The following is a 26628-nucleotide window of genomic DNA, read 5'->3' as shown; positions in this document are numbered from 1 at the left end:
TATTCTTCTTCTACCACTATTTATAAACATGCTAAATGTGTAATTCTTTTATTTTACTTAATAAAATAAGATATAAAAATTTTTTTAGCTTATTATCCGGAGCTTTTCCTAATCATAGTCACCCTATAAAGGCGCGAACTTTCCCCGATGACAAATTGCCAAATCAGTCAAGCGTGAGCGCGAAGTGTATCGACATCTAATGTATTACTTTAGGTTTTTACACGTTAATAACTAAGAATAAGTAAGTCTATTTATATAACAGGAGGATATACCGAAAAAGCCTTGTATGCTATATTATACACGCTAAATATGCGACGATATTGTAAACGCAATGGTGTGGACGGTTGCTGGAACAACAACCATTTAAACAAATTATTTCCCCGTTTTCGTAGAAAAAACGTTTTTATTCCGTTTCCGTCCATTCTACACAATTTTCTCCTCTGTTAACACTAGGTTCCCTCTGCCTACCCTGCTACACTGTTTTTTTTTTATTTATAGGTATATTTTTTGAAATTGAAAGGAAAGGCTAAAATTTATATTTAAAGTTAATTAACTTCTGTCTGTAAGCGATGAGGTCCTACTTCTTCAATTATAAACTAAACCCTAAGAATGATTTAAATATTTGATTAATATTATTACAACCCAAAGAATTCGAAACCACAATAACTGAAACACATAATCTATTAGTAAAATCGATTACGAATAGAGAAATATAATAATAATAATACTATTTAAAGTGTTGCCCCATACTGAAGCAGCTAACAACTTCCAAATGACCCTACAAAAGAAAAGAAAACAAACACTAAATGATAATGTGACTTTTCAAAAGTCACGCGAAACTATTTTTCATTAGGTGAAATTACCTTTGATGACTGTGGTAGTAACGTAATAATGCGTTATTATGCATTGTAGCTGCTTATTTTCCAATTATAATTATAAGTAACAACAGAAAATAAACAATAAATAAAAATAACATACTAATTATCGGCCGCAACATTATTTGCGTAGACATTAACTTATGTTATTTTAGCTTCACGCTATATCCCGCATAGGGAACCTGGAGACCTAATTTAAAGACACTCCCACCGCATTAAGACACTTCCGTTTCCCATTTTTCGCCAAATTCTAGAGGCATTGCGTGTTTAGTAGCGAAACTAAAACTAAGATGTATGTATATCGTAAAATCGCATTTTCTTTCCGTCCGCGTCGCCATAGAAATTTGGAAAAATGTATAGAAAACCTAATAATAAACACCATGTTTCTATTAATTTTTAGAAAATCATGTTCACGTTTCACAATGCTGCACTTCGTTTTGCCAGACCTTAATAAGAAAAATACTAAACTTATCTGTTTTACACGAACAAAATAAATAAAATATCCAACTTTTCACATTAAAAACACTAAAGTTTTCACGTTAAGCTGGCAATTCAGAAAGCCAGCTGAATACCAAATATTTTGGGATACTGTATAATAATATGATTCGAATTTGATTTTGCGACGGCTGGGCTAAAGTATTTTAGGTTAGAGATAGCCATTGCAGAACTTTTGTGTGCAAGTAATGTTAAAGTATTTAAAAGTTGTTTTTCAATGAAGTACAATATTTAGGAACATTTATATATGGGTGATGGTGATATATCGCTGGTATTATGAATGTTATCGGAACAAAACCAGAGCAAGGGGATTGAAAAGAAATTCCTCTGAGTGGAAAGCAAACCCACAACCGTTGTGTTTACAGACGCTTTGCTACTATGGACTTAAGTAGCGTATTCGATTCAAACACAACATACCTACTTAAAATTCATATAACATATAGACAATATTTACTTGCGCTCAATATGTGGAAATCTGAAATCCACTGAAGCATTCATATTTTCATTGAAGTAACCTCGCAATTTGTTAGATATCTAGCATAATGCTTACTGAAGTGGTAAGTTTGAGCTTCGCGTCGTGATTTGAGTGGATCTTACATTAGCTTTACTCAACGTATGAAGATTGGTATTCTTTTGGATTCCTTTAAGTAACTATTTTATAGAAGCCCCCTTTATACGTGGCTTGTTTTTCCTAGCCCGTTGATCTATAATATTTTTTACTTCAAGGAGGTACCTACTAAATAGGCGAAAAGGAAAAATAAGAGAAATTCAAGGCACAGTGGGACAACGTAAACGCGACCGTCATCGGTTCGATCCCCATTTGGAATAATGATTATATTTAATTTATTTTCATTTCCACGCTTAATTATGTGATAAACTAAGTGCGGCTTTGAATTTCCCTACTCAACAAGCAATCGTATCGTCGTTGCCTTAGGGTTCCATCTGCCTACACTGGTATACGGGAAAAAGCGTGAAGCAGAAAACTTTTTCACCAGAGAAATAAAAGAAAATTCAAACTAGCCCACGATGTACACACATCCGATGCAGTTAAACACAAATCAGGATACAACCAAACTAACATTAAACGAAATCGACAGGATGGGAATAAGTCCATAACAATAAAAGCTATAAACTTTTAAAAAGTTCTCTTGAAAGTAACTCTCGCGGAAACATCAAAGTCGTATCAAACTTGAAACAACAATCGCAGCATTGGCAAAGATTTAGGATGGCGAACGATTGTATCTAATAATAAACTTCACACGTTGTCTAGACTATTTATTCTCTACTATTGTGCACGTGGTTTTACTTTGATTAATTAAATTGCGTAGTTTAACCAAATGTCTCTTTTATAAATATATAAAACTATCATATATGGTCCTTGTAGCGATGAGGAGAGTCAATCCACAAATTTTATTAAATTAAATTATATCTATATAGGTAGAGCCGTTCGAATCATTAAGGAACCAATAATCTGTGAAAAGTTTGACACTTTGGCTTTGCGCAGAGACGTTCTCGCTGTGCTTTTTCTATGGCATTTATCATGGGAGTGTTCTGGGGAACTGTTTGGCCTGTTACATGTCGCCGAATTTTTTAACCGCACAGTAGGTCACAGACTCAAATATCGCCCTTACCACCTGGATAATAGGCACTCTACTACTGTGTGGCTCCGTAGCTTCCTCGATGAATGTACTATTAAACACCTAATAATAATTTGAAAATCAATCAGTAGATACTGAGATTAGGAAGTTCAACCAGTCAACAAACTATTTATCTTTATAAATTAATAGATATATATAGTATAAACTTTCCTACCCTATCAGAAAAAGCCATTAAAAACAAATATCCAACAACAAATTACAAAGACATACAAACAAAAAGAAAATTCATGGAAAAGTCCAATTTTTCCATAACATTAACAAAAAAGCGACGCGTAAACACTGTAAGTGGAAAAAAAAAGTAAAAGAGTACAACATTCGATGTGTAATGACGCGCATTGACTGAAACTTGGCTGTTATTCAACAGGTCGCTGTTCCCTGCTTATAGAGTGGCTGTAATGTTTTATATGGCTATGTTCTACTATTTTATTATACAAGTTTAAAACTTATCTCAGTTTATTATGTTAAGTTGTAGTTTTATTATTACAGCGCAGCGGTACGAATGAAAGTAATGACTAAAAGCTGTTCGTCGGAAACTAACGCGTTCATTTAGTTTTCTATGTTATTTTCTAAATGAAACTGATTTAACTATAAAAAAATAACATATAAATTTTAAATTGATTTTCTTAAAATAAATCACATAACTTTCTGTTTTTAGCTGTATGTGACACTAGTGTTAAGACACTCCATTCACCATTTTCTCTCAATTTTCGAGATATCACGTGTTGTGTAGGGGACGTCAACGCTGCAGCCAGAGCGAGGTAATGAAAAGAGAACCGCGCGGGAATCGAACCCATAATCACGATGGTTTCAACATATATTATATTGGTCAATTTATTTCTTTAGTATCCGCGTGTTGAATAACAGAACTAAACGCTGCAGTTTACCTTGCCACAGCGGGAAAATGTTTTGTGGTTTATTAATAAAGTAATAAACAAGTGGTTTATTAATAAAGTAATAAAAAATACATACACAAGAATGAAACATAGGATTTTATAACATTTTAAACTTTATAATTAGCTGAAAAACCAAAAAAAATGTTCATATTCCGTGTTTCAATTATAATATTCCTACAAAATATCTTATATAGTACAAGTCGAAACACCACGCAATCCAGCAAATGTCGTGATAACGAAATATAAACCAGGACTGTCGTAATTCAAATGAATAACTTAACATTAACGAAAAAGCAAATTACCTAATATTACCTATTACTAACGTTTTATGTTTTTTCGTCATTAAAAGAATCATTGCCACTAATAAATTATTGTCAGTCTGTAAATAATTGACTTGATAAAAAAGTCGCGATGACTTTCTTACGATTCTTCTCAGGTCTGAGGCATTAGTAAACCGGTGGTAAGTTATTTGACACCCAAAAAATTAAGCGCGTAAGAAGAAGAAGACTTGTGACTTGATTAAACGCGGTATTTGTGGGATAAAAATGTGACTCCGAGGATTCAAAATACATATATTTATCTGAACTGGTTGAACAAAGCGCAGAATCAGGTTCCACCACATAAAGCACAATGTAATTTAACATTCAATATTTTTACCCATTTTCAGCTTTAAACATTTCATTTCCCCAATGTACGTTTGAAATAAAACCACTGGGCTATTTTGGTTAAAAAAAAAGTATAAACGCTAATATAGTAGATACATTTATCAATTGTGTGTTATAATTGTGAAAATGTGAAATGAATTGAATTCTCCCTCGGATATGGGCGAAGAGTATACCTCTAAAATAGGATGTAGATACGAAATACGCTTTACGACCATAAAAAATATATAAAAATCTATCACCAAAGCCGCATATCCATTTCCCCACTCTGGTGGACAAAGTGCGGTGCTGAGTTCCGCCAATCTAAACGCAATGTCTCGCGAAATTGCGGAAAAATGAGGAAAAAACAATACAAACATTTTAACAGTGAACAAAATCGTGAATTCGGAGGTTCCTTTAATTCAATACAGAATCCTGTAAATACAAGTAGGGACTTTTGGTAACTTTACACTAGTTAGGCGCATAGTTCCCACTTTTACTTCAGAATCACGTCGTTGTACGTGAAACGTCTAGAAAAGTTTAAAACTTTAGTACTCAGAACTGAAACTGTTCTTTCAATTGAAATCCACTGGCGCCATAGAAGATAAAAATTAGAAAATTATTTCCTACGAAATAGATTAATATCTACCTTTGTTATTCTAGCAACTACTTACCTAGGAATAAAGCCAAAATAATCAAAAAGTATGGCTGTGTGCAATTCCTTTAATGCTTTTAATGTTTTTTTTTTCGTTTTTTTAACTATTTTTTTTTACAAGTACCTGTAAAGCTAAAATATGATTAAAATTTTATATAAGATAAAATATGAAAAAAATCTCTAAAACCCACTTACCACAGTGATAGGATAGGCGGGGTTGATGATGGTGTACAGCAAAATGTGGTTCGGCCGAGCGGGCAACTCGCGCTTACGCCGCGGCTCGCCCGACATGTAGTTGTTGCCATTACTCTGTGGACAACAAAGATATTTCGTAAGAAACTAATGTCCATAATATCTCATTTATCAGATACATAGTAATTATACATTAATGTCAGGCATATTGAGTTTTTTTCTTTATTTCAATTTGAAAGAGTTTTCACCAAACGAGATGAGATTTTAAAAAGTCAACGAGCGAATTTCATGAATATAAATGTTGTTTGAAACCTATAAAATTTGAGTTAAGAGTATTCTTTAAATAAATATGAGTTTTGTCGTATGGTTTTTATTAAAACGAAAATAAGTTTCCATGATTTCACGTCTTTCACATTTTGAACAAAATGGAATAGTTTAAACCATTATGACATTTAATGCATAGTTTAAGTCGCTCTCCAATCTAAAAATACATATTAACGAACTAAACAAAAAAAAATAATTTATAGCATGTATAAAAGTATACAATTATAATATACTAGTGGGCCCGGACGCGGCTACACCCGCGAAAATATAAGCCTAAATAATTAAAATAAGTTAAAAAATAATAATAAGTGGAGATTTATTATTAGAAAAAATATATGTGTAACCGAAATGAACAAACAAAAGAAGAAAAAGTAACTAAAGGAAATTCTTAATATTAGAAAAAGTACCTAAAGTTTGCCGTGCGCGCGTACTAAACATTTTTCTATATTAAATAATTATTAATTTTTGCGAACAATATTAAATAAAATCTCAAATTATTAAAATTACGATATTTTAAGTGTATAACATCGGTATAGATAACCGAACTGAGATAAATTAATTATAAGCAGCAAATAATTAAATAAAAAATAATAGTAATTCGAAAATATATAAAAAATTACAAAACCATCAAAGTCATCTGCCCGTTCGCGTCGGTCATACTATACCACTCGTAGGCTAGGTCATTTGGAATTAGTGACATCTTAATTATTTATTAGAATGTTATAAAGTAAGCTATAATTTCCATCAAGATGAAATGCTAAAAGTGACTATTATATTTATTTTCATAAGAATGAATATCAAATTATAGAAATCATCTATTTTTTGTTAATGTATACAAATCTATATCGGCGCGCGCCACGTATGCATTAAGCAAACTCACTTTGGGTGACGTTTTCTTAAAACAACAAACTTTGCAAGCCGTTGCTTAGCAACGCGTAGCGACGATTGTTATTAACATGGCGGAATAAATTGCATGTCAAATTAATTATTTTAATATATTGGTATATATCGAAAATATTACAAATATGAGAAAAAAAAGAATCCTATGTTCATCCCGGAACCCTCAAGTATCTCTATATGAGTATTTTATCACAATTAAATTAGCGGTTTGGGCCTGATTGCGTAAAAGACAGACAGACCGACAGACAGAGTTACTTTCGAATTTATAATATAGGTATGGATAAGATATAATATCACAAGATATAAAATAAAAACGTTTGGAACTAAAAAATGAAGTACGCAAAGAGAGCAAAATGTTTATTTATGTCGTCCGTCAGCCACACATGCCTTGTTATTCATGCACACAGAACAGTGTCTAGTAAAAATGGTACCAATAAAAAGTATATAAATCTATATAATAAAATAATAGAAACAGAAAAAAAATCATAGTATTACTGAACGTGTGTTAGATAAAGGTGAACAGGTTTTATTTTGTTTGTGTTCATATGGAATAAGTCATTCCTAGATTATATTCCATTCTCTACTTTTAACAATTATTTTATACCAAATAGAACCATACCCCGAATAGGATTTTGTTTTAAATGTACAAATGCCATCTCGTTTTTGCCACGGTTATGATGAATTTAGAAATATAAAATAATGAGAGGTCATCGTGACGTTTATTTATTATTATGTTCGTATAAAGTGAAGAATAATTGGTCTCTCAATAAATTGACTACATTTAACTTGCGTTTATGAGGGTCGTGAGCGTCCTCGTCAATATCAAATATTTTCTATTTTAGTCTTCATAACATTTCCAAGGTACTTACAACTAATCTAAGTGTCTGCTAACTCCGATAAATACTTACAAAATAATAAAACCAGCAAGACCGTCGCAATGCAATAAATATTCTAAAATGAGCGAATATCTATAACGAGTAGCTGTGATCTTTTTTTATGAATAAATATAACGAACGAGAATTTCTTCAGTGCACATTTAATTAGATATATAAGGTATACATTACTTGTATTTAACAAACAGCAGACTTTGGAACCTATAAATATTACAAGTACCTACTAGTAAGTAATCTTGTGCCACAAAGACACCTAAGTATTAAGGAAATCTTTTCTCTATTAATTATGTTGTCGATTGTAACTTGGGAGGACAAAATATAGAAGACGGCACTATAAAAGATACGACTACCATCAATCTGTAGAAAAAACTTAGAAGATTGTCTGTATCTATGAATTTTATGCAAATTAGATGATAAAGCCAAACTCTACTAATTAAAAGATAGTAGTAATACATTATTAATTTATATAAAAAATCCCTAAAAATAAAATAATAATATTTAATTTAAAAATAACTTAAAAATAAAATAAATATTTGGTTTGTAATTCTAGATGTGACAAAATTTTCAAAAAGAAACTTTTCGCTTTTGTTTGCAAGAGATTCTTCAAACATAATAAGAAGCCAAAAACCCTACAACCTTCGTTCCCATATCCTCAGTAGGTACCTACGTATAAATCAAAATTTCCACTACGCAATTAAACGTCCAACTGTCATTGTCAATAAATCAAAATGCACAGAGCACTTCGCACAGAGGTAATTGACGGGCGATATGGCGTGACGTCCGTTTGACACGCCGGTTCATATAGTTAGGATCGGAGCGCTATTGTTTTGTACAATATGTGTTATTGTGTAATCTATACGAAAATGGAATGATTTAATTGAATAGATATGAATGTAGAGTCAATAAAAAATAAATAAGAGCCAATCGTGGCACTGCTTTAACTATAAGCGCGAAGGTTGTGGATTCGATTCCCACTCGGAGACATTGTTTATCTACATTATATTGATCTAATAACGAGACAAAGTGTGGCGTTAAATTCCGCCGCTCAACGCGAAATTTTTTAAGAAACAGAAAGTCAGCAACGACCCTTCGTTAATATGTAATAGCTTCCCTCTGTCTATCCTACTGTATACGGTGCAGAGTTATAAACTAATAAATAGAAGAAAAGTGAATGTATAGACTTTAATTAAGTATACGTACTGACAAATTTGTACAAATATAAATTATTCACTTTAGATTTGAATTTCGATTTTGTTTTCCACTATTGTATTTAAAAAAAACGGAGTGTGTTAACATTCTAGTGTATTCATTTTCTTTAACATAAAAACTTATTTTAAAATATTTTAAATTTAATAATAATAATATATCATAATAAATTATAAACACTCACTCACCTCTACCGTCCACGAGGTCTATGAAATGCAACGCGTCATTACCGTCACTCCAGCTGTCAAAGCACGCCGACAGTGACTCGAAAGTACGAACATAGAACGAAATACGCTATTCTAGTATAATTTGCAGGAATTAGAATCGCTATAAATTACCTTGTGAGAGCTTAATGGATAACGCATTAGCGTTTAACATTGAGCGACAATAGAAAAGCATACATATTTATTTACATACAAAAATATTTTTGTACATAAAGTGGTTAATATAAATATCGATGATATAGGTCTCGAATTCAGGCGAAAAGCGGAAAAAGTAGTGACTTAACAATCTTAATTCTCTCTGCTTACGCTGCTATATGCGGGACAAAGCACTGTATATATTCTAACTATCATAATGTGTATAATACATTTGCACCGCAGTATAAATTCTAATATAATTCCTTGAACATATTAAAATGGTAAAACCACTGTTATAATTAAAATTCAGCCCAAATCCGGCTCCGAAGAACTAGAAATTGAAATAATCTGTAATATTACTAAAATATTATTGGGCTCAAATATTTAATATTCCAACAGTGAAGTCAAAAGTAACTCTATTGAAATTAATAACAAACAATATACTATCAGCAAACGAACGCAATAAGACGCGCTATGAATATTCATCTCCACGCCCATAGATTAGGCCGGGTTTTAGAATTATTTAAGTTTAAATCTTCTGCGTTTTCATTGTCTTTTTAGTTTTCTAGTTTTGTGTTTAATTTATTTTCAAATGATTTTTTATATGAAACAAGCATATTTTAGAAATCTTTATACTAATATATTTTTTAAATAAGTCATAAAAATTAAAAGTCAAAAATTCTTTACCAGAGTGGGATTTAAACCACATATACAGCATATACAAGCATTTCTAAGTCAATCAACTCCATGATGACTTTATTATTAATTTGTTTTCTAAAATAATAAACAATCGAATCAAAAAGAGCAGCTCTACAGTCATGTAGGCACTTGAAGTGAAGAGCTCATAAACTCTAAAATAACGTCGTCGTCAAACCAAACACAATATCGTTAAGAGGTTACGTGCTTATGTATTACGTATATTATGAACAAGGAGTATGTAATTACAAAATTAATCTTACATGTTATTATCGTGGAGTGATCTTGTTTGTTCAGTACATAAATTCAAAATCGTTTGAACTTAAGCACTTTTGTAGCTTCACACTTTATCCCGCACATAGCAGAGTAGGCATAGGAAACCTGATAAACTAGATAAAGCGTCTTTCGTTCCCCACTTCCCGCCGAATTCTCGAGGCATTGCGTGTTCATTGGCGGAAATCAACGCCGCGCTTTGCCTCACAGAGCACCAGAGCGACGAAATTAAAATATTGAATATTTCATTCCTTCAATTGGGAATCGAATCCACAACCATCGCGCGTACAATTGTACCCTTATGCCTATGCGGCACAACGGCCTCAATATTGATTCACACATCTCACTTTCAAATATTTATATAATTTCATCATCATAACTTACATGTTATATTACATCTTATAAACAAATAATTAGTATTGAATTCCTTTAAACAAATAAATACATATATTAAGTAAAATTTTGGACAATATCATCAAAGCAAAACCTAATTTAGTTCCAAATCCTATTATAACTATGTATGTATGTACTTTACATGTATATATACAAAACAAACACCTATTAACAGTATTAGTCCACAAAACACGATAATAAGTACAAAACGCGAGCGTATTCTAAAAGGTATCACAATACAAGCGCGCTACTAGTTACAGTATCAGGGGATTAGAAACAAGATTACTATTTAACTTTAAACATTGTAAAAAATAATTGGATTTTGTTAAACATTTTATATTAATAAGCGTTTTTATTTTGTTTGAAAATATGTTTATACTACATAGAGACCGTCGTGGTGTAGGGGCACAAGCGTGGGACTGTAAACGGAAGTTTGTGAGTGCGATTCCCACTCGGAGAATGAATAATTTCGCGTTTTGGTAACAAGGCAAAGTGCAGCGTAGAGTTCCGCCACTCAACACGCAAATCCTCAAGAATTCAGCGGGGAACGCAGCGTTTTGCCTTGCTACCAGAGTGATGAAATGAAAATTATAATTATTTATACGTATACACTACAATTTATATGTACCACAATTTTACATATATCACAAATAATATTTATCAATATAATACAATAAACAAAAAGCTAAACCCACAAATAACTTCTCTATACGGTACTAAATACACAACCCGAGAGGTTAAAAGTCAACGCTTGTATTAATTCTATTCTCATGAGCTTTGTTATGAAAGGAAACATCGACTTACAGTAAGAAGATTCACCTTAAAACTCTTTAAATCCTAACGTATTTGAATTTCTCACCCGACTTAGTCGTTGGAAAGTGCAAAGAATACCATATAACGAAATTACACTCTATTTCTTTAACAGTAAGGTTTTTTTTAGTTTGTATAGTAAAATTTTATATTAACATAGCGTCTTATATAAATTGTCCAGTCTATACGATGATATTGAAAATAACGACGTCGTAAATCTGCGTTAAGATCAGATCTTAAGGAAATGCGCATTTATTAATGATATAATTGTTTATGAATCTATCCAATAGGTACATCACTAGCCATTAATCTATTTTTCTTTCTATGATAATATTAACGATTAGAATAGGGATGTTATTATTCAATTTAGTTTCTCGATTACACGAGAACGTTTACTTTAATTAAAATTGTATTTTTCGTTCTTGACGTTTTATCTTCATTCTATTAGGTATATAAAAAGGATTTTTTGAATGAAGGTTTCTGTAGCAGTATGAAATCAAGAAGTAAGTAAGCTAATACAAAAAAAATATAATGACAGTTACATGGTTTCATTTTAGTCTTTTTAATTTTCAGCGAATAAAATTTGTCTTTTTATTTTATCAAATATTAACTATATGAGCATCTACCCCGTTTCATAACAATTTAGTAAAAGTTCAACGCAATCTCGAGATTCTGTAAAATTTTGTTTATTCGCATTAAATTTGACGCGGTAATAAATTAGCTTCAAGAAAGGCTCCATTTAATTTACAAAGAAACTATTTTAATAGCAATTTATAAGCTATTTTATTACACAAGATTATTTAAATATCTACTTGCGATGTACTTCACAACCTTATGACAGTAAGTCAGTGTAAAATCATATTTTCTCAGTGAGACAGTAATGGAACAGTGGAACAGCGTGTGACCGTAAGCGCGACGATTGTGAGTTCGATTCCTACTCGAGATATTTATTTATTTTAGTAGTTCATTTACTTGCTCTACTAGCAAGACAAAGTCAGAGTTTCGCCACTCAAGACGCAATGGTTCGAATATCCGACTGAAAGTAGAAAACAGAGTATCTCAGTAACAAAGTGTTTCTGCCTACCCAGGTACAATCGGAATACAGCATGATATTAAAAAAAATGCATTTATCTGCTTTTAAAGTTCTAACAAAAGTAATTTTGTGTTATATCGGATTTCATAAGGCCCATTCCCTATAACACCATACAAACAATTTATCAAATCTATGTATTTAAGCACGCCGTTATTATTACAACAATATTTAGGATTCTACAGATAATAAAGAATATACTTGTACGATATTTTAGCATATATTCCTACACAGTTCGCATTCAATACCGTCCTGAAAATCATTTATTAAAATATTTTTAAAACGTGTCATTAAATATACTCAGTTATCCTGAAAGATAACTAATTAAACTCAAAAAGGTAAAAAATACCATTAATTAAAACAAATAGTCCACAAAAATGAGTAAAAAAATATAAAAGATAACGTAACAAGGAAAAGCGTTGATAAAAATGGAAAAAAGGGTACAATTAGAGCACCCAATTCTCACCTTTACATAACATAATCAAATTTATGTGTGGAAAAAACACTGTTAAAAAAAACCTTTTGTTTGGGTGAATATGAAACGTTTGTTTTAATTTATAAAATTAATTGCACGACTTGTGGGACAATAATTGTACAATATTTATTAATATTACAAATGAAAACCCTGTAATATCGTTAATAATTACAGAGTTTTAATTTTTTTTAATCATGAGAGCAAATATTTATACCTACATTTTATATATTTTTAACCCGAGTTATACTTCCTTAACAATTTTTACGTAAGACGTGCAGTCTGCACAAACGGTGTCAAGAACAAAAATAGAAAAAAAAGAGTAGTCTTTTAAAAATTTCTTTCTATAAATAAACGCAGCATATTTCGCTGTGAAATAAGAATAAATTACTGATAGTAGTCTTAACGAGATACCGAGTACTCCATAATGACGTTTGTGTCGACTGGCGGCATTCATAATGCTGGGTGGCAAGAACTGCGAAAAATCTATTATATCAGATGGACTAATTAAAATTTTAAAATTATAACAATATGCTTCAAGTAACCTAATTAAAGAGTTTTTTTATCAAAATTATTATGACATGAGAATGAAATACGTATTATATTAAGAACGTTGATTTTCGATTTTTAGCCTAGCGTTACATTATTATTAGTAGTGACAAGTTTCTCTGTTCACTATGACCTAAATAAAATCGTATTTATGTTCCAAGTAAGATTACTTTTTTTTTCCCAATTTAAGATTACTATTTATAAAGATCGTTGACAGACGTTAAAATTTTCGTTAAAATTCTAACAAAATGTCATGAACATTATTACAATGCGCTTCAAATCCGAATTATGTCGAAATTTTCATAGAATTAAATTTGCATTTAGTCAAAGCATAAAATCACTATAATCATGATTATAGTGCTATTGTATTAACTTAGTATACTTAGTTTTACAGTATTACTTAGTTGTAAATACTATAAATTTGTAGCGTACAAGATTGTAAATTTGTACACGATAGCTATAACTGTAAAACGGTTATGTAAAAATGTATGTTATTATTATAACTATTTTATTACACAGTGTAATTGAACAAAACCTTTATAAAATTAAAATTCCCTAAATAAAAACAAATAAAAAAAAATAGTACATATTTCAAGGCGTTTTAAATACTAAAGGCTAAAAAGTAAAACTAAATATCCACCTTACAATACTGCTGAAAATTCCTCAATCAAACATATACTTCTTACAAATTTCTACGAAACATTAAGAAATATTATATTAATAACAGAATAAGGGGCAAAAATATTTAAAATATATTTGAAAACACGCTATACTCATATATACGTCGTCGTGTAACGGAGGCGGCGGTCGTTTGGCGCTAGCAGATGTTCTAACGGCTGTTATTACGACTATGAGTATTTGAAAATTACTTTTATGGCTTGCACGTCTTAGTTGAGACACTAATTTGGTTATATGTTCTATTGATTGCTATGGTTATTAGTGTTACTAATGTAATTTAGTGAATAAATATGCTGGAATGTGAGTAAGCTTTCTGTTTGTAGCTTCATTTTCAGTTTGATGAAATATTTATTAATACCTATATATTTATATACCTAAGCATAAATCAGAAAGTGGGAACCGGAAGTGTTTTAAGACTAGGTTCCCAGGTTCCCTTTACCTACACGATACGTAATATCTGCTGTATCCCAGCAGGTTTTTATTTTTAAGATTTACACTTTATCCCATATAGGAGATTAAACATAGAGAAGTTAGACATAGGTAAACTTACCTGCGACGAACAAGTTCCACACAATTTTCGAAACATTGTCTGGTGAGTAACGGAACTTAACCCCCCGCTATATCATACCATAGAAGATCATAGAAGAACCGAAGAAATGAAAAAATAGGCTTTTTTAAAAATAGGTTAGTCATAGGCTGTCCCACTGCGCCACAACTGTCTCTAATATTATAATATTCTATAAAATTAAAATATCAAAGTAATACAGACATAACATCTAAACGAATTAGATAAGCACGTGTCAATCGCCAGGCCGCAAACGGCGCAATTTGGCGTCAACGCAAGTTGTCGTAGGTCGTTAATGCTTAATAGTATGAGAAAATTGTTTAACGGCGTAATTGAGGCCGCCACAGCGAAAGTGACTAACGTTTATTATGACATTGAGGTATGTACGTATATACTAAAACTAAATTTTATATTAATAAATAATTTGAAAAGTAGTCGATGTTACAATTTTGATTTAAAAATTGACGATGATGACTAAATGGTTTGAGAAGTCCGCGGTGTTAGATTCCGCCAAGTTACAATATAAGACAAAATCAAATTTAAAAACGGAAACTTTTTTTCCATGATTACACTGAAAAAGTTAAATTCAATTCCCTGACTGGGAATCGAACCCACAACCAGTGGCGTTTACAGTCACACGTTTGTGCCTCAGTGCCACGACTGGCCTTCAACTTTATTATTAGCAATATTTTGTTTTTCTTTATATATCATAAATTATTTCATAATTTATCTAGTAACTTTTAAGAATGACTATGTAAACTATGAAATAGCTATGCAAATTATTAGACAGAAAGCGACTGAGTGCAATAATGTGTGATGAAAATTATACAGCATAGTATTTTTTCTGTATTTCAAAATAATCGTTTTCTGGTTCTATAATTATAGTTTTTTTCACTATTTTTCGTTGTGTAGGATATTATTTTCTCTATTTGACGCTGAGTGGGAGATGTAATTTATATAACCGTGTCGCTTTTAAGTTGTCCAAGGTATCACATATCGGCTCGGAGCTGTAACGGAACGGTTTTAAATACTACTTCACTCAAGTTTAAATTAAATTGACAATAATTATATATGATAATATACTTCCCTAAATTATCTATACATAACCAAATAATTTAGGGAAGTATATTTTATCTTCGAACCCATCTTCTTCTTTCATCGATCTTTTAACAAAACAAAAACAGATATATAAGTACACATGTAACAATAACACTAAAACTCATATAACAACGGAATAAACAGCCCCAAAAGAGTTCTTATACGAGTGCTGGTCCTTGCTTGTTATAAACTCCGTTGCGTCATTCCTCTCAAACACTGAGTTTAATAATTGGATGGAAAGTTGGAAAAGGAGTGTCTTTACTCTATTTTCCCCCTGCCTATCCCGCTATACGTGTTTGGAAGTAAAGAAAATAATCTTCAAAATCAACAAAAGAAAAACAAAATATACTCATACACGTAACAATAACATCAAGACTCATACAACACCGGGTTAAACAGCCGGAAAGAGTTCTCTTGTACGAGTGCTGGCCCTTCCTTGTTACCGTCGGTATAAGGCATAAGCTATTTGTTTTAATGGTACATTCCTGGTTATGAGTATATAAGGGGCGTATGTACGCCTTTTGTTCAATTGCTTTGAAAAACATTTCAATTGATAGCTGGGGTATCATGTCTTTGTTTACGTTGAATATTTGTTTTTTTTACTTTGACTCATATCCCACATTTTGCTCGTTAGTTGATCAAAACGCCTTCATTAACTTAATAATAAACTACTAAAAAAAATTGAATTATGAAAAATTTCAACATATTATGTATGTAGTTCATTTCAAAGAAGAAAATAATTTTAACATTCCCCCGAGAAAGAATCTAACTCACTACCAAATTAAAAACAAGTGCGTACTTTCACACTATCCACTAAAAGGAAAAAAAAACATTACAACGATATGTTAATAATCGCTAACATATCACAAACTGAATTTCCTTTTACATAAAGCCATTTTGGTGGAAAAAATAAATCATTTCCGAGTCAATTTATACGACACGCTTGATTGGACATTTTGTATGGTAGAAGTACACTAACAGCGTATTTTACATAAACACCACTTTATTACTCATATTATTATTATTATCTCGAGATTAATGAATCGTGTGAAATACGACGCTTTTTATTCGAGTGCGATATTGAAATAACGAATGAGCAAATGTGTTTCGAATAAAATTGAGTATAACTTATTTTGAGATGAGCATATAACGCTATTGTAGCGCAGTGGGACTGTATCAGTATGCCTTCACACGACGTTTGTGAGGTTCGGTCCTTAGAGAGGAAATTTCTTAACATTCAAATTTAAAAACATATATATCCAAATATACTTTTGCCAGTACTTTTGAATATCGAAGTCTTTTAAACATATAGCTACCACTCCATATATGTATACATTATGTTCTCTCCAATGTAACACTATGGGACTACCAGTGACATCTTTGTAGTACGTTCAACAATCGTGTCGTGCAACTCTTCTCTGCCTCACTCTCTCGTTTGAGAGAGTGAGGCAGAGTTGACGTTTATCGAATCAAAATAACGATAGAGAAAATTGATAGTAAATATTATTATAAAAAATCAATTAGGCGCATCTTCCTTAATTTAAAAGGCTAAAGTATTTAAAAATGTCAGTAATTTAATTTAAAAGTAAAAGTATAACCGCATTAACAACGTCATTCCAGATATAATCAGTGCACTTTAGCGCTCGTTAAAATGTATAATTAAATCCGACAAAATTGGGTTTTAGTTCAATCGAATGGCAAACTCGAATACGTTTACGTGGATAAACCAATTATTTATCGAAACAATCAATTTAACGGAAATGTAACAGATTTTACCCTGCTTTTCTATATTTTGGTAGAGTTACTCAAGATTTAATTCCATAAAGGAGGACCACTGAAAAAGAGTCAAGACACTCTGTTCTGCACTTTCTGTCCCAATACGAATCATTGCGTGTTACACGACGTAACTCAACGCAGCACTTTATCTTTATTACCGAAACGGGGAAACAGAAATTCCACTACGAGACGATGATTTTAATTATTATTAGAGTACATTTAATTCGTAACGAGATACAAATAAGTTATTAAAATAAATAGTTCAGTGTTATGTTTAATGTAGAATATTAAATAGTTATCACAATAGTGGTTGTCACTAATTGAATATACACACAGGAGCTATTAGTCTGCGGTTTTTGGATTTAGGCCATGATAGGGCCTAATAGGTAGTTAGCTATTCGTAACTAAATATATCTATTATAGTCTATAATCTGGTATTATAATATTATACTATTGATCTTCGCTATTCTCTTGTATCACGATAGCTGTAATAGTTATGTTATTGATTAAATAGACTGAAACAGTATGTTATTATTATTTTTATAGATTGAACATATCGTCAAAACACACCGTGTGTGGAGTTGGAGCAAGTGGGAATCGAATCCATAAACATTGCGTTTACAGTTAAACGAAGTGCTAAACAAAGTAAACAAATAAAAATATATCCCCAAGTAAAATTTGAACCCATAATCAACACATTACAATTACCTTAAGGAAATATATTAAACAAAAATATTTATTCTCTCTGTATCCCGTAATTAAACCATAAAGTAGACGGTTTAGCCAAGAATGCTTACAATATAAGCCCATAGTGGTAGATTAACCGTAAAGATAAAGGGATTTTAATGACTTCATAGATATATACTAATAAAACTAAATTGTATGATCATAGTTGAAATAGATATTATATTAATGTATTCAGTTTATGTGACTTCATTGATAGTTTGTTAGTTTATTATTTTAATGATTTATATCAAGAATATCTTTTATGTAGGGTTGGCTGAGACTACGTAATACTAAAACTATTTGTTCCCAACACAGTTCAGACACTCCGTTCTCTATTATCAAACTCTAAAAGTCTTATCTATATTAAATTGAACCTACACTAAAAAGTCCATTACGAAAACAAAATTCCCACTGAATTATAATAATGCAATCTTTTCTAATTACAAAATAACTAATAAAAACTATAAAGCGTTTACTTAAATAACATTTTTATTTTCCGTATCATAACCGTCCAAGAGACGTGGCTTATCGGCGAAACTCATACAAGACAGATAAGGCGGGGTTTTAATAAAACATATATGAGATTTCATTGACGTGCGGTTGAAAGATTGGCTCTCATGGATTATGGGTGATTGGAGTAATGCATGATACAAGGCATATAGTATTTTTAAACAATCATTATGAATAGGGAAGTCGTTGTAGCACAATGGGTCAACGTTTGACAGTAAACGCAATGGTTCCGGGTTCTCACTCATGGGAATGAAATATTTTCATTTCTTTTCACTTTTGAGTACCACCACGCAATATATGACTAGATTCTGTTTCAGCTTCGCGCTGTGTCTCGCGCGTAGCAAGATAGGCAGAGACAACCTGGGAGACTAGAACTAAGACACTTCGCTCCCCACTTTTCGCCAAATTCTTGAGGCATTGCGTGTTGAGTGGCCGAACTCAACGCCTCGACACCAGAGCGAAAAAATGGAAATGTACATTTAAATAAATATTTCATTTCCTTGAATGAGGATCGAACCCACAACCAATCGCGTTTACAGTCACACATTGTCCCCCTGCACCACGACTGCCCTCATATAATATAATACTTATAAAGTAATCCAATTTGAGCTTCAACTTAAAACGTAGCGCTAAGATCTCGTTACACAGACAACACAGTCCTAATGCCTTGTCTAACAAGTGCAAGGATGGTCCTTCGAGCCGGATGTGGGAAAAAAATATATTTTAAGCTACGTCTGAGTATTAGACCGTTGTAACACGATCTATCGGCGTAAAATGGCTTTATTTTTGGACGAGAGACGTAATTTAATCTGTTGTTAAACCAATTTGACGGTAATCGAGCTCAGCACTGTTTACAATACTTAAGTCGTAGATTGGAAATTTATATTTAACCTTTTTGTTTTACACGGTTTCCCGCATATAGCAGAGGGAAAATCACATTAAGACAGTTGATTCCCCAATTTCGCAACAATTTTCGAGATATTCGGAACTCAATGTCTCACTTTGTATTGTTACTAGAGCGAGGAAATGATAATTCATTGCCCCGAGATGAAATCGAACGCTACGCCGCTTCGTCATGATAGTTTCTTTTTTCACATAAATTGCTTATTTTGTCTAAAAATATCCTGATGAACACACACATTTTATAGAACTAATACTAAGTTTTAAAGCTAAAGAAAATAAAAGTAAATAAAATAAACACACCACACTAAACATATTTACATTCATACGGTGAACTTTCTTATCGGTAAAAAATAGTCCCTTGCTAACATTTAGATAAGAGGTGTAAGTTCAAAAAATGAAATTACAGAAAAAATATAAAACTATAATTAAACCAACCTTTAAACCATCAGCTTAAGTTACAAAATCGTTTGTCAAATACAAAGTAAAGGTAAGAGTCCCTAGCAAATAGAAAAACCGGGTTACCAGTAAACAAAATAATGAATGAAGTCGCTGGCCCACCCCAATGAGTCCCTCAAGTCCTGGCTTCCACAAAAAAACTATATTTTAGACCTTATTTCAAGAGGAATGATTATTTAGTTTTGTGAAGGCCGCCTGATGCTTTATGTATGGATTGTAGTTTGGTCAAGGGGTTTAAATATTTAATGAGAATGTGACAAAAGTTACATGAAAAGTATCAAAATTGCAGTTTTGCGTGTATGGAACTGAAATGACTTTTGGAAAATACGTAAAAAATACATTGATCTATAAATATATGTATGTACATCCCGGGCCTTCTTTCAGAATTATTTTCAAACAACGGTCGATGCCTGTAACTCTATCTCATTTCATAACAGTAACAAACAGCTAAATTTCTACTTTATCTTTAATAAACAATTACCTACATCCCGTCACCTAACGCGCAGTCTTTAATTTGCTGAAAATTAAAATGAAAGGACACATCATTAGGTGGTTTTAATAAAATGTATCTATATCCTACCCAGTTTATACCCTAATGCAAGAAGTACCCATACAAAAAAGCCTAAGATCTCTTTGCCTAACCTATATGCAGGAAAAACCTAAAGAAAAAAAAATACGAAAACGATTTGTTAACTATATGAAATAGATATGCTATAAAGATATAACGCCAAAATTATATCTCCCATTTTGACATCGAACCTTCAACTTCCGCAATAGACAGATAGTCCGTGCCAATAAAAAACGGCGGCACGCTGTCGTCACGTACTCTATATATCAAACAAAAAACATGCTATGCTAAAAATTACATTTCTATGTCGGAAAATATGCCAAGAATTTCGCCTACATTTCGCTATAATTCGCTTATAGCACCAGTACGGTCGACGAGTCGTGGCTTCCGTGGATTTAAGCTTTCTGAACTTTTGCGCGTTGTTCACTCGGAAATAAAATATCAAAAGTAAGAAAATCTTTAAAACAAATCTGAGCAGCCGTCCTCAGCTAACATCAAGGCGGCCACAATTCGTCGACAGTACTGTAGCTACTATATAATGTATGGTACATAAAAGGGATTTTCTTCGTACATCCTTGCCCGAGGGTCAAACATCGCTTTGCCAAATCAACGCAATTCATCCTTTTATCAAGGAAAGGAAGAACAAAGTTAAAAACGTAGTAGTTCGTTGTGGACGTTTTATCGTGTAAACTGATTTAGTTCCAGTTATTTGCACTTATGATAAGAGTTTATTGCGAAAAAAGGAAGCGAAGGGGTTTTTGTATATATACATACCATACGTATATGTTTTTAGCTTCAGGCTGTGTATGCGGGCATATAGCAGGGCAATCAAAGGGAACCTGGGAATCTAGTGCAGTAGTAAGACACTTCGTTGCCATGAAAGCCACTTCCATTCCCCACTTTTTGCCTTTTTTGAATGCACCCTGCATTTATTATACGTTGAGTGGACGAAACACCGCGCTTTACCTCGTCACTAGAGAAAATGAAACTATGAAATATTTCATCACCTCGATTGGAAATTGAACTCACAACCTGGCCTCGAAAACATAAAATTCAAATTTTGTAGATATTGAAGTGTTAAAATTAAATTAGAGAAAGTTAAACTTTTGCGTAGTACTCTATGTTCTAGACTTTAATTAAAATATAATAAATATTTAATTGAATGCTTTTACAAGAAACAGGATTCTACATTAAAAAGTACATAGATATTTTTATGAAATTTATTATTTTTCCACAATTTCATTCCGCTCATAAAATGGTAGGTAGATAGAATCTAGATATCAAGAAACTGTGTTCTGCCCTTTTCATCCGACTTCAAGACAATACGTGTGGTGGAACTTAACACCGCGCTTTTTCTTATTATACAGGAAATTATTCCTCGCCTCCGAGTGCGGTCGATCGGACAGCTATCATAGGTAGAGTTAGACGGCCTTACGATGTCCTTAAAAAAATCATATTATATATTTTATGAAATAGTCAAATACTTACATACATTTTTTATTGCTGCGAAATGCATACGCTCACATACATACATTATCCTAGATGGATATTGGGATCTGTTATTCAAACAAATAGAATAAATACGTAATACGTAGAATACAAATACGTATAAAATGAGTTAAATCTCATCAAATATTATTTTTGTCACAACTATACACGACCGACCATTCATAGTTTAAATATATAGAGAATACAAATAAAGAAGCTAATAATATAACCAGTCAGAACGTAGCTTACATAAACGCCCTTTTTTCTTTTTTTATTAATTGAAATAAAAATAAAATATAGAATAAAAGAAGCACCCACCAATATTTATATCAGCCCAGACTTATTGTTATTGAAACAAATTAAGCTCTCAAGAAAATATTGGTTTTGTGATAACTGTTCGACCATTGACATTATAATGGCTTGTCAAGTACCACTTGTCAAATAAAGACCTTTTATGTTAAAATACATATTAGATATATTTTTTGTCTGTTTTAATTTACGGATATTAGAAAAAAAATGTTCTATTACTTGCTCTATATTATCAGTATTAGGAATTTTCTTTTCTAACAATTTATCTAAGCCAAACTTCTCTAGTCTTTACCGCATAATATGGTAGACAAACAGAATCTAGTGCCAGATCCTCTGTTCTTTGCGTGTTGAGTATAATCTTCTGTACTAGAGTGGGGAAATGGAAATATTCTATTTTTCCGAGGTGAGGACCGAACCCGCAATCGTGGCGCTTAATAGACGCTGCTTCCACTGCGCTACAATATATACACATATTATTTTATTTAAAAAATCTAGTCCAATCACAATAAAGAAAGAAAGAAAGCTCCTCTAAAGTAAGCAATTATTAGTGTATGATGAAATATATGTTTGTATAACATAACTTATAGAATATTTCCTTTTCGTAAGACTGTTACTTAACTTTCAGCACACATACACACACTCAGGGCCAATATTAATAAGTTGTATTACACAAGTGTTTTCATAAAAGGCGTATCTTTGCTTTAGTCAAGGTCGAATACTAATAAAAGTTATAATTAAATGTTTTAGTAATCTAAATATTTTTGTATATCATGCAGAGTTATTAAAAAGTACTATAATAAAAAAAAAACTTTTTTCATATTATTTTATTATCGCTCTACTTACGATTTAGTTTTAATTGTTTTAGCGCAACCATATATATCATAACAACCAAAAAAAAACCAATCAAAGTTACATATTTTTACTTAAAATTAAAGTAAAGGACCACAATAAAAAAAAATTACTCGACCTGCAAAAGTATTCACCTCCTAACCTCTTGACCTCGCTTCGCTTATATACTTAATACCTTTTCCATTAAGAGTGGAAGACTCTGTAATTATATCAAACGCATTATCAGTCCTTTTCTGTGTTACGTGACGATTTTACTAACTTTTGTTTCGTTAGTAGGTAATCTTTCATATAACTATATTAGTGATATTGACAAAGTTAATTGGTATAGGGTAAAACCGGGATAGATGCCGCAGTGGGATAGATGCCCCATTTTCAAAATACCTAACTTCCCGAACTTGCGACAAAAAAATAATTGTACAAGCAGGAGCCACAGTCTTCCCGCACCAAAGTTATTCACAGACATTCGTGCAATGAGGACGCGTTTAGCACATTTTATTAAATATATCCGCGGCGAAATTCGTGAACGCGTCAAAGATTTAAAGGTTAATATTTTGCGTTGTATAACTTTATAATTTGTAATCAATTACGCTATATTTTTTATTACGTCGATGTACTGGTTCATTAAGACTGTATCTATGTGCTTATAGTTTCTATTTTGTTTATAATTTACTAAAAAAAAATCGTTGGCATCTATCCCTATCACAAAGGATAGTTGCCCTGATTTTTCGAGGTATAGGTGACCTTAGGGGCATCTATCCCTTTATACTCAGGATATATGGAGATATATGGAGTTAGGTATATATTTTTAAAATATTTTTTAAAGTATTTATTAAATTAGCATTTTTTAAACACAAGAAAGATATAGCTAAGAGAAAGCAAAAACAATTGAAAACTAAGTTAGACTGTTTCATTAGAATGTTTAGAATGTTTCGAAAACTATAAAAATACGAAGTCGCAATCCGACTGGATTTAATGTGTAATATGTCAGAACTGGCTACATGAAACCTGTACACTTTTCAGAAATTATTGCGCAAGATGTGGAAAAATAAAAACCCTATCTGGCTAAATTTTAATTAAATTGGAATAAGGAATAATTATTATTTGGGATAATTAGAGAATTAGAATAGATGATTAGAATAGATAACTAAAAATTATATTTTGTTATTTTTAATATAAAAATGTATAATTGTGCAATGTGGATGTTAGTATTTATGATATTATAATATTTTAATTTATAATATTAGTGTTTTACAACAAAAAATATTAAGAATTGTAATTTTAGTAATTATATTTTTTTTTTATTGTAATTTATATTTTAGTTACACAAATGTTTTAAAATTTTAATAATGGTTACCTATTTTTGTGATATTACAATTTAATAGCAATTATAAGATTTTAAAAAACACTATATACTTTTCATTATTATAATTATGTTTGTTGGAAACAAAATTGCTGTTTTAAAATTAGAATTATTTAACAATTCGTTTGGTTTTTTCATTTAAAGTGCACCTACCTTACTCTGCAGGCATCTATCCTCCCCAGCATTTTCATAGTGGGGCAACTATCCATATAGGTAGGCATCTATCCTCAAAATTAGTGTTTCACGAAAAGCTATTTTTTGCAAAATCTATATTTGATTTGTTAAAAAAATATATTAATAATTCATCACAAAGGATTGAGCTAGCTAAATAAATAAAAATTATTCCTATAAAAAATATATTTTATCTAATTAGGTGGATATTTCAAAAAGTAGGGCATCTATCCCGGTTTTACCCTAAAGACAGTCATCGAGCAGTTGGTAGCAGATTCTTGTATCAGTTAGGGGGCCGCTGTCCATTATCACTGATGTTTTTTAGTATTTTTCAACCCCAAGTAGCCCTACTTGGAGATACGTGATAAGGTAACTAACTACCCCTCCCACTCAAAATCACGTGTAGTTTTTAGTATTTACAAAGAATCTAGATTTTTTGACAATATTATTTTCAATAAAATACGGGTGTAAAGTATTATCTCTTTTTATTCTAGAAAATTGTGGATCATGATAAAAATGTCTAGACAGAAAGGTTGCAGGTTAATAATAAAAGGAATAAGTATAATCAAGCTAAAAATATTTGTACTAGTACGTAAACGAACATTATTTAATATACCTACAAATGAACATGCCCTCGGATCACACGTGATATCTTACTACAAATCTATAAAATAAAACACCCATCCAATTTTCTCGATTAAAATTTACATGAAATGAAATCAATTTTCGAAAGCTTTAAAAAATGTTTGGAACGGTGTGTCTTAACACTAGATTCCCTCTGCCTAACCTGCTGTGTGCGGGATACAACGTGAAGCTGTTTTATTTTATATTAATTTAAAAAAAAAAATACACAACGGCTGCAACCACACATCATTGATTCATTCTAGCAAAGGAAAATAGCAAATCACTCCATTGTTAAAATACAAAAGCGCTTTAAATGTCTAAACTATTCGTGTTAAATGAACGAGAATACCCAAAACCTCGACCTGAGGTTGAAACGGTTAGATAAAAGTGTTACGTTTTGCGGTGCAATCAGATGTGAGCCAATTAGTGGATAGCTTAAAGTAATTATCTGGTCAAGTTTAACAATTATTCAATCGAATTATATATAATCTAAAAAAAAAACTATAAGGACAACCACACTAGGTTCTCTATGCCTACTCTGCTAAAAAGAATAGAAAGATAAATATAAAACTTATATAGGATATAGCTCATCCGCAAGTTCTAGGGGAAGGGCAAACAGCAGTAACTGAAGATTTCCGAAATGCTTACAAGAACAAAATAGAGTATTGGTTAAGGTTTCACGTTTAGTATCGAACCCACAAACGTCACGTCTACAGTCGCACGCTTGTGCCTCTGCGTCAGGGATAAAACAATAATAATAAAAGAAAGAAATCTAACTAATAAAAGAAAATCTATTCATCGCACAAGCAGTATTAATTAACAGTATTTTAATTAAACACAAAAGATCATATTTTCTTTTACTTTCTTTCCATTCACGAGAAATATGTAAAATAATTAACGGGAACAGCATTTTTACAAATTCGTTGAAATTCTTATAAATCCACACTAGAGCTTTGAAAGAAATAAAGCTCGTACTAAAAATAGAAGTGAAGATTTAATCTATGTAAACTAGTCTGAATGCAGTTGCTGTATTTATTTTTATGTATAAAGTAGATAGTATTACTATAAATTCTCGTTACGGTATATAAATATACATTATTAAACTCCCTAGCCTTCCGTGTCAGTGAGAGCTTCCTGTAGGACTACTGACACTACTGACATTTCTATACATAT

At 31.6% G+C, this 26628-nt stretch overlaps 1 protein-coding gene across 3 annotated transcripts in view; it reads right to left on the bottom strand.

The window, feature by feature from the left end:
* sm (heterogeneous nuclear ribonucleoprotein L) overlaps positions 1-26628 on the bottom strand; it is a 268666-nt gene that overhangs the window by 185773 nt on the left and 56265 nt on the right. For all 3 annotated transcript variants that reach the window (XM_085191454.1, XM_085191469.1, XM_085191462.1), the window contains exon 2: positions 5413-5526. In XM_085191454.1, coding sequence (XP_085047580.1) covers positions 5413-5526 — 114 coding nt within the window. The remainder of the gene's footprint in view (positions 1-5412; positions 5527-26628) is intronic.

This window comes from Heliconius melpomene, chromosome 1 (genome assembly GCF_056956725.1).
Source record: "Heliconius melpomene rosina isolate 202511_hmr_F chromosome 1, ASM5695672v1, whole genome shotgun sequence".
Taxonomy (NCBI): Eukaryota; Metazoa; Arthropoda; class Insecta; order Lepidoptera; family Nymphalidae; genus Heliconius; species Heliconius melpomene.
The sequence above is the reverse complement of the archived record's forward strand: the minus strand, read 5'-3'. Positions and strand labels throughout refer to the sequence as shown.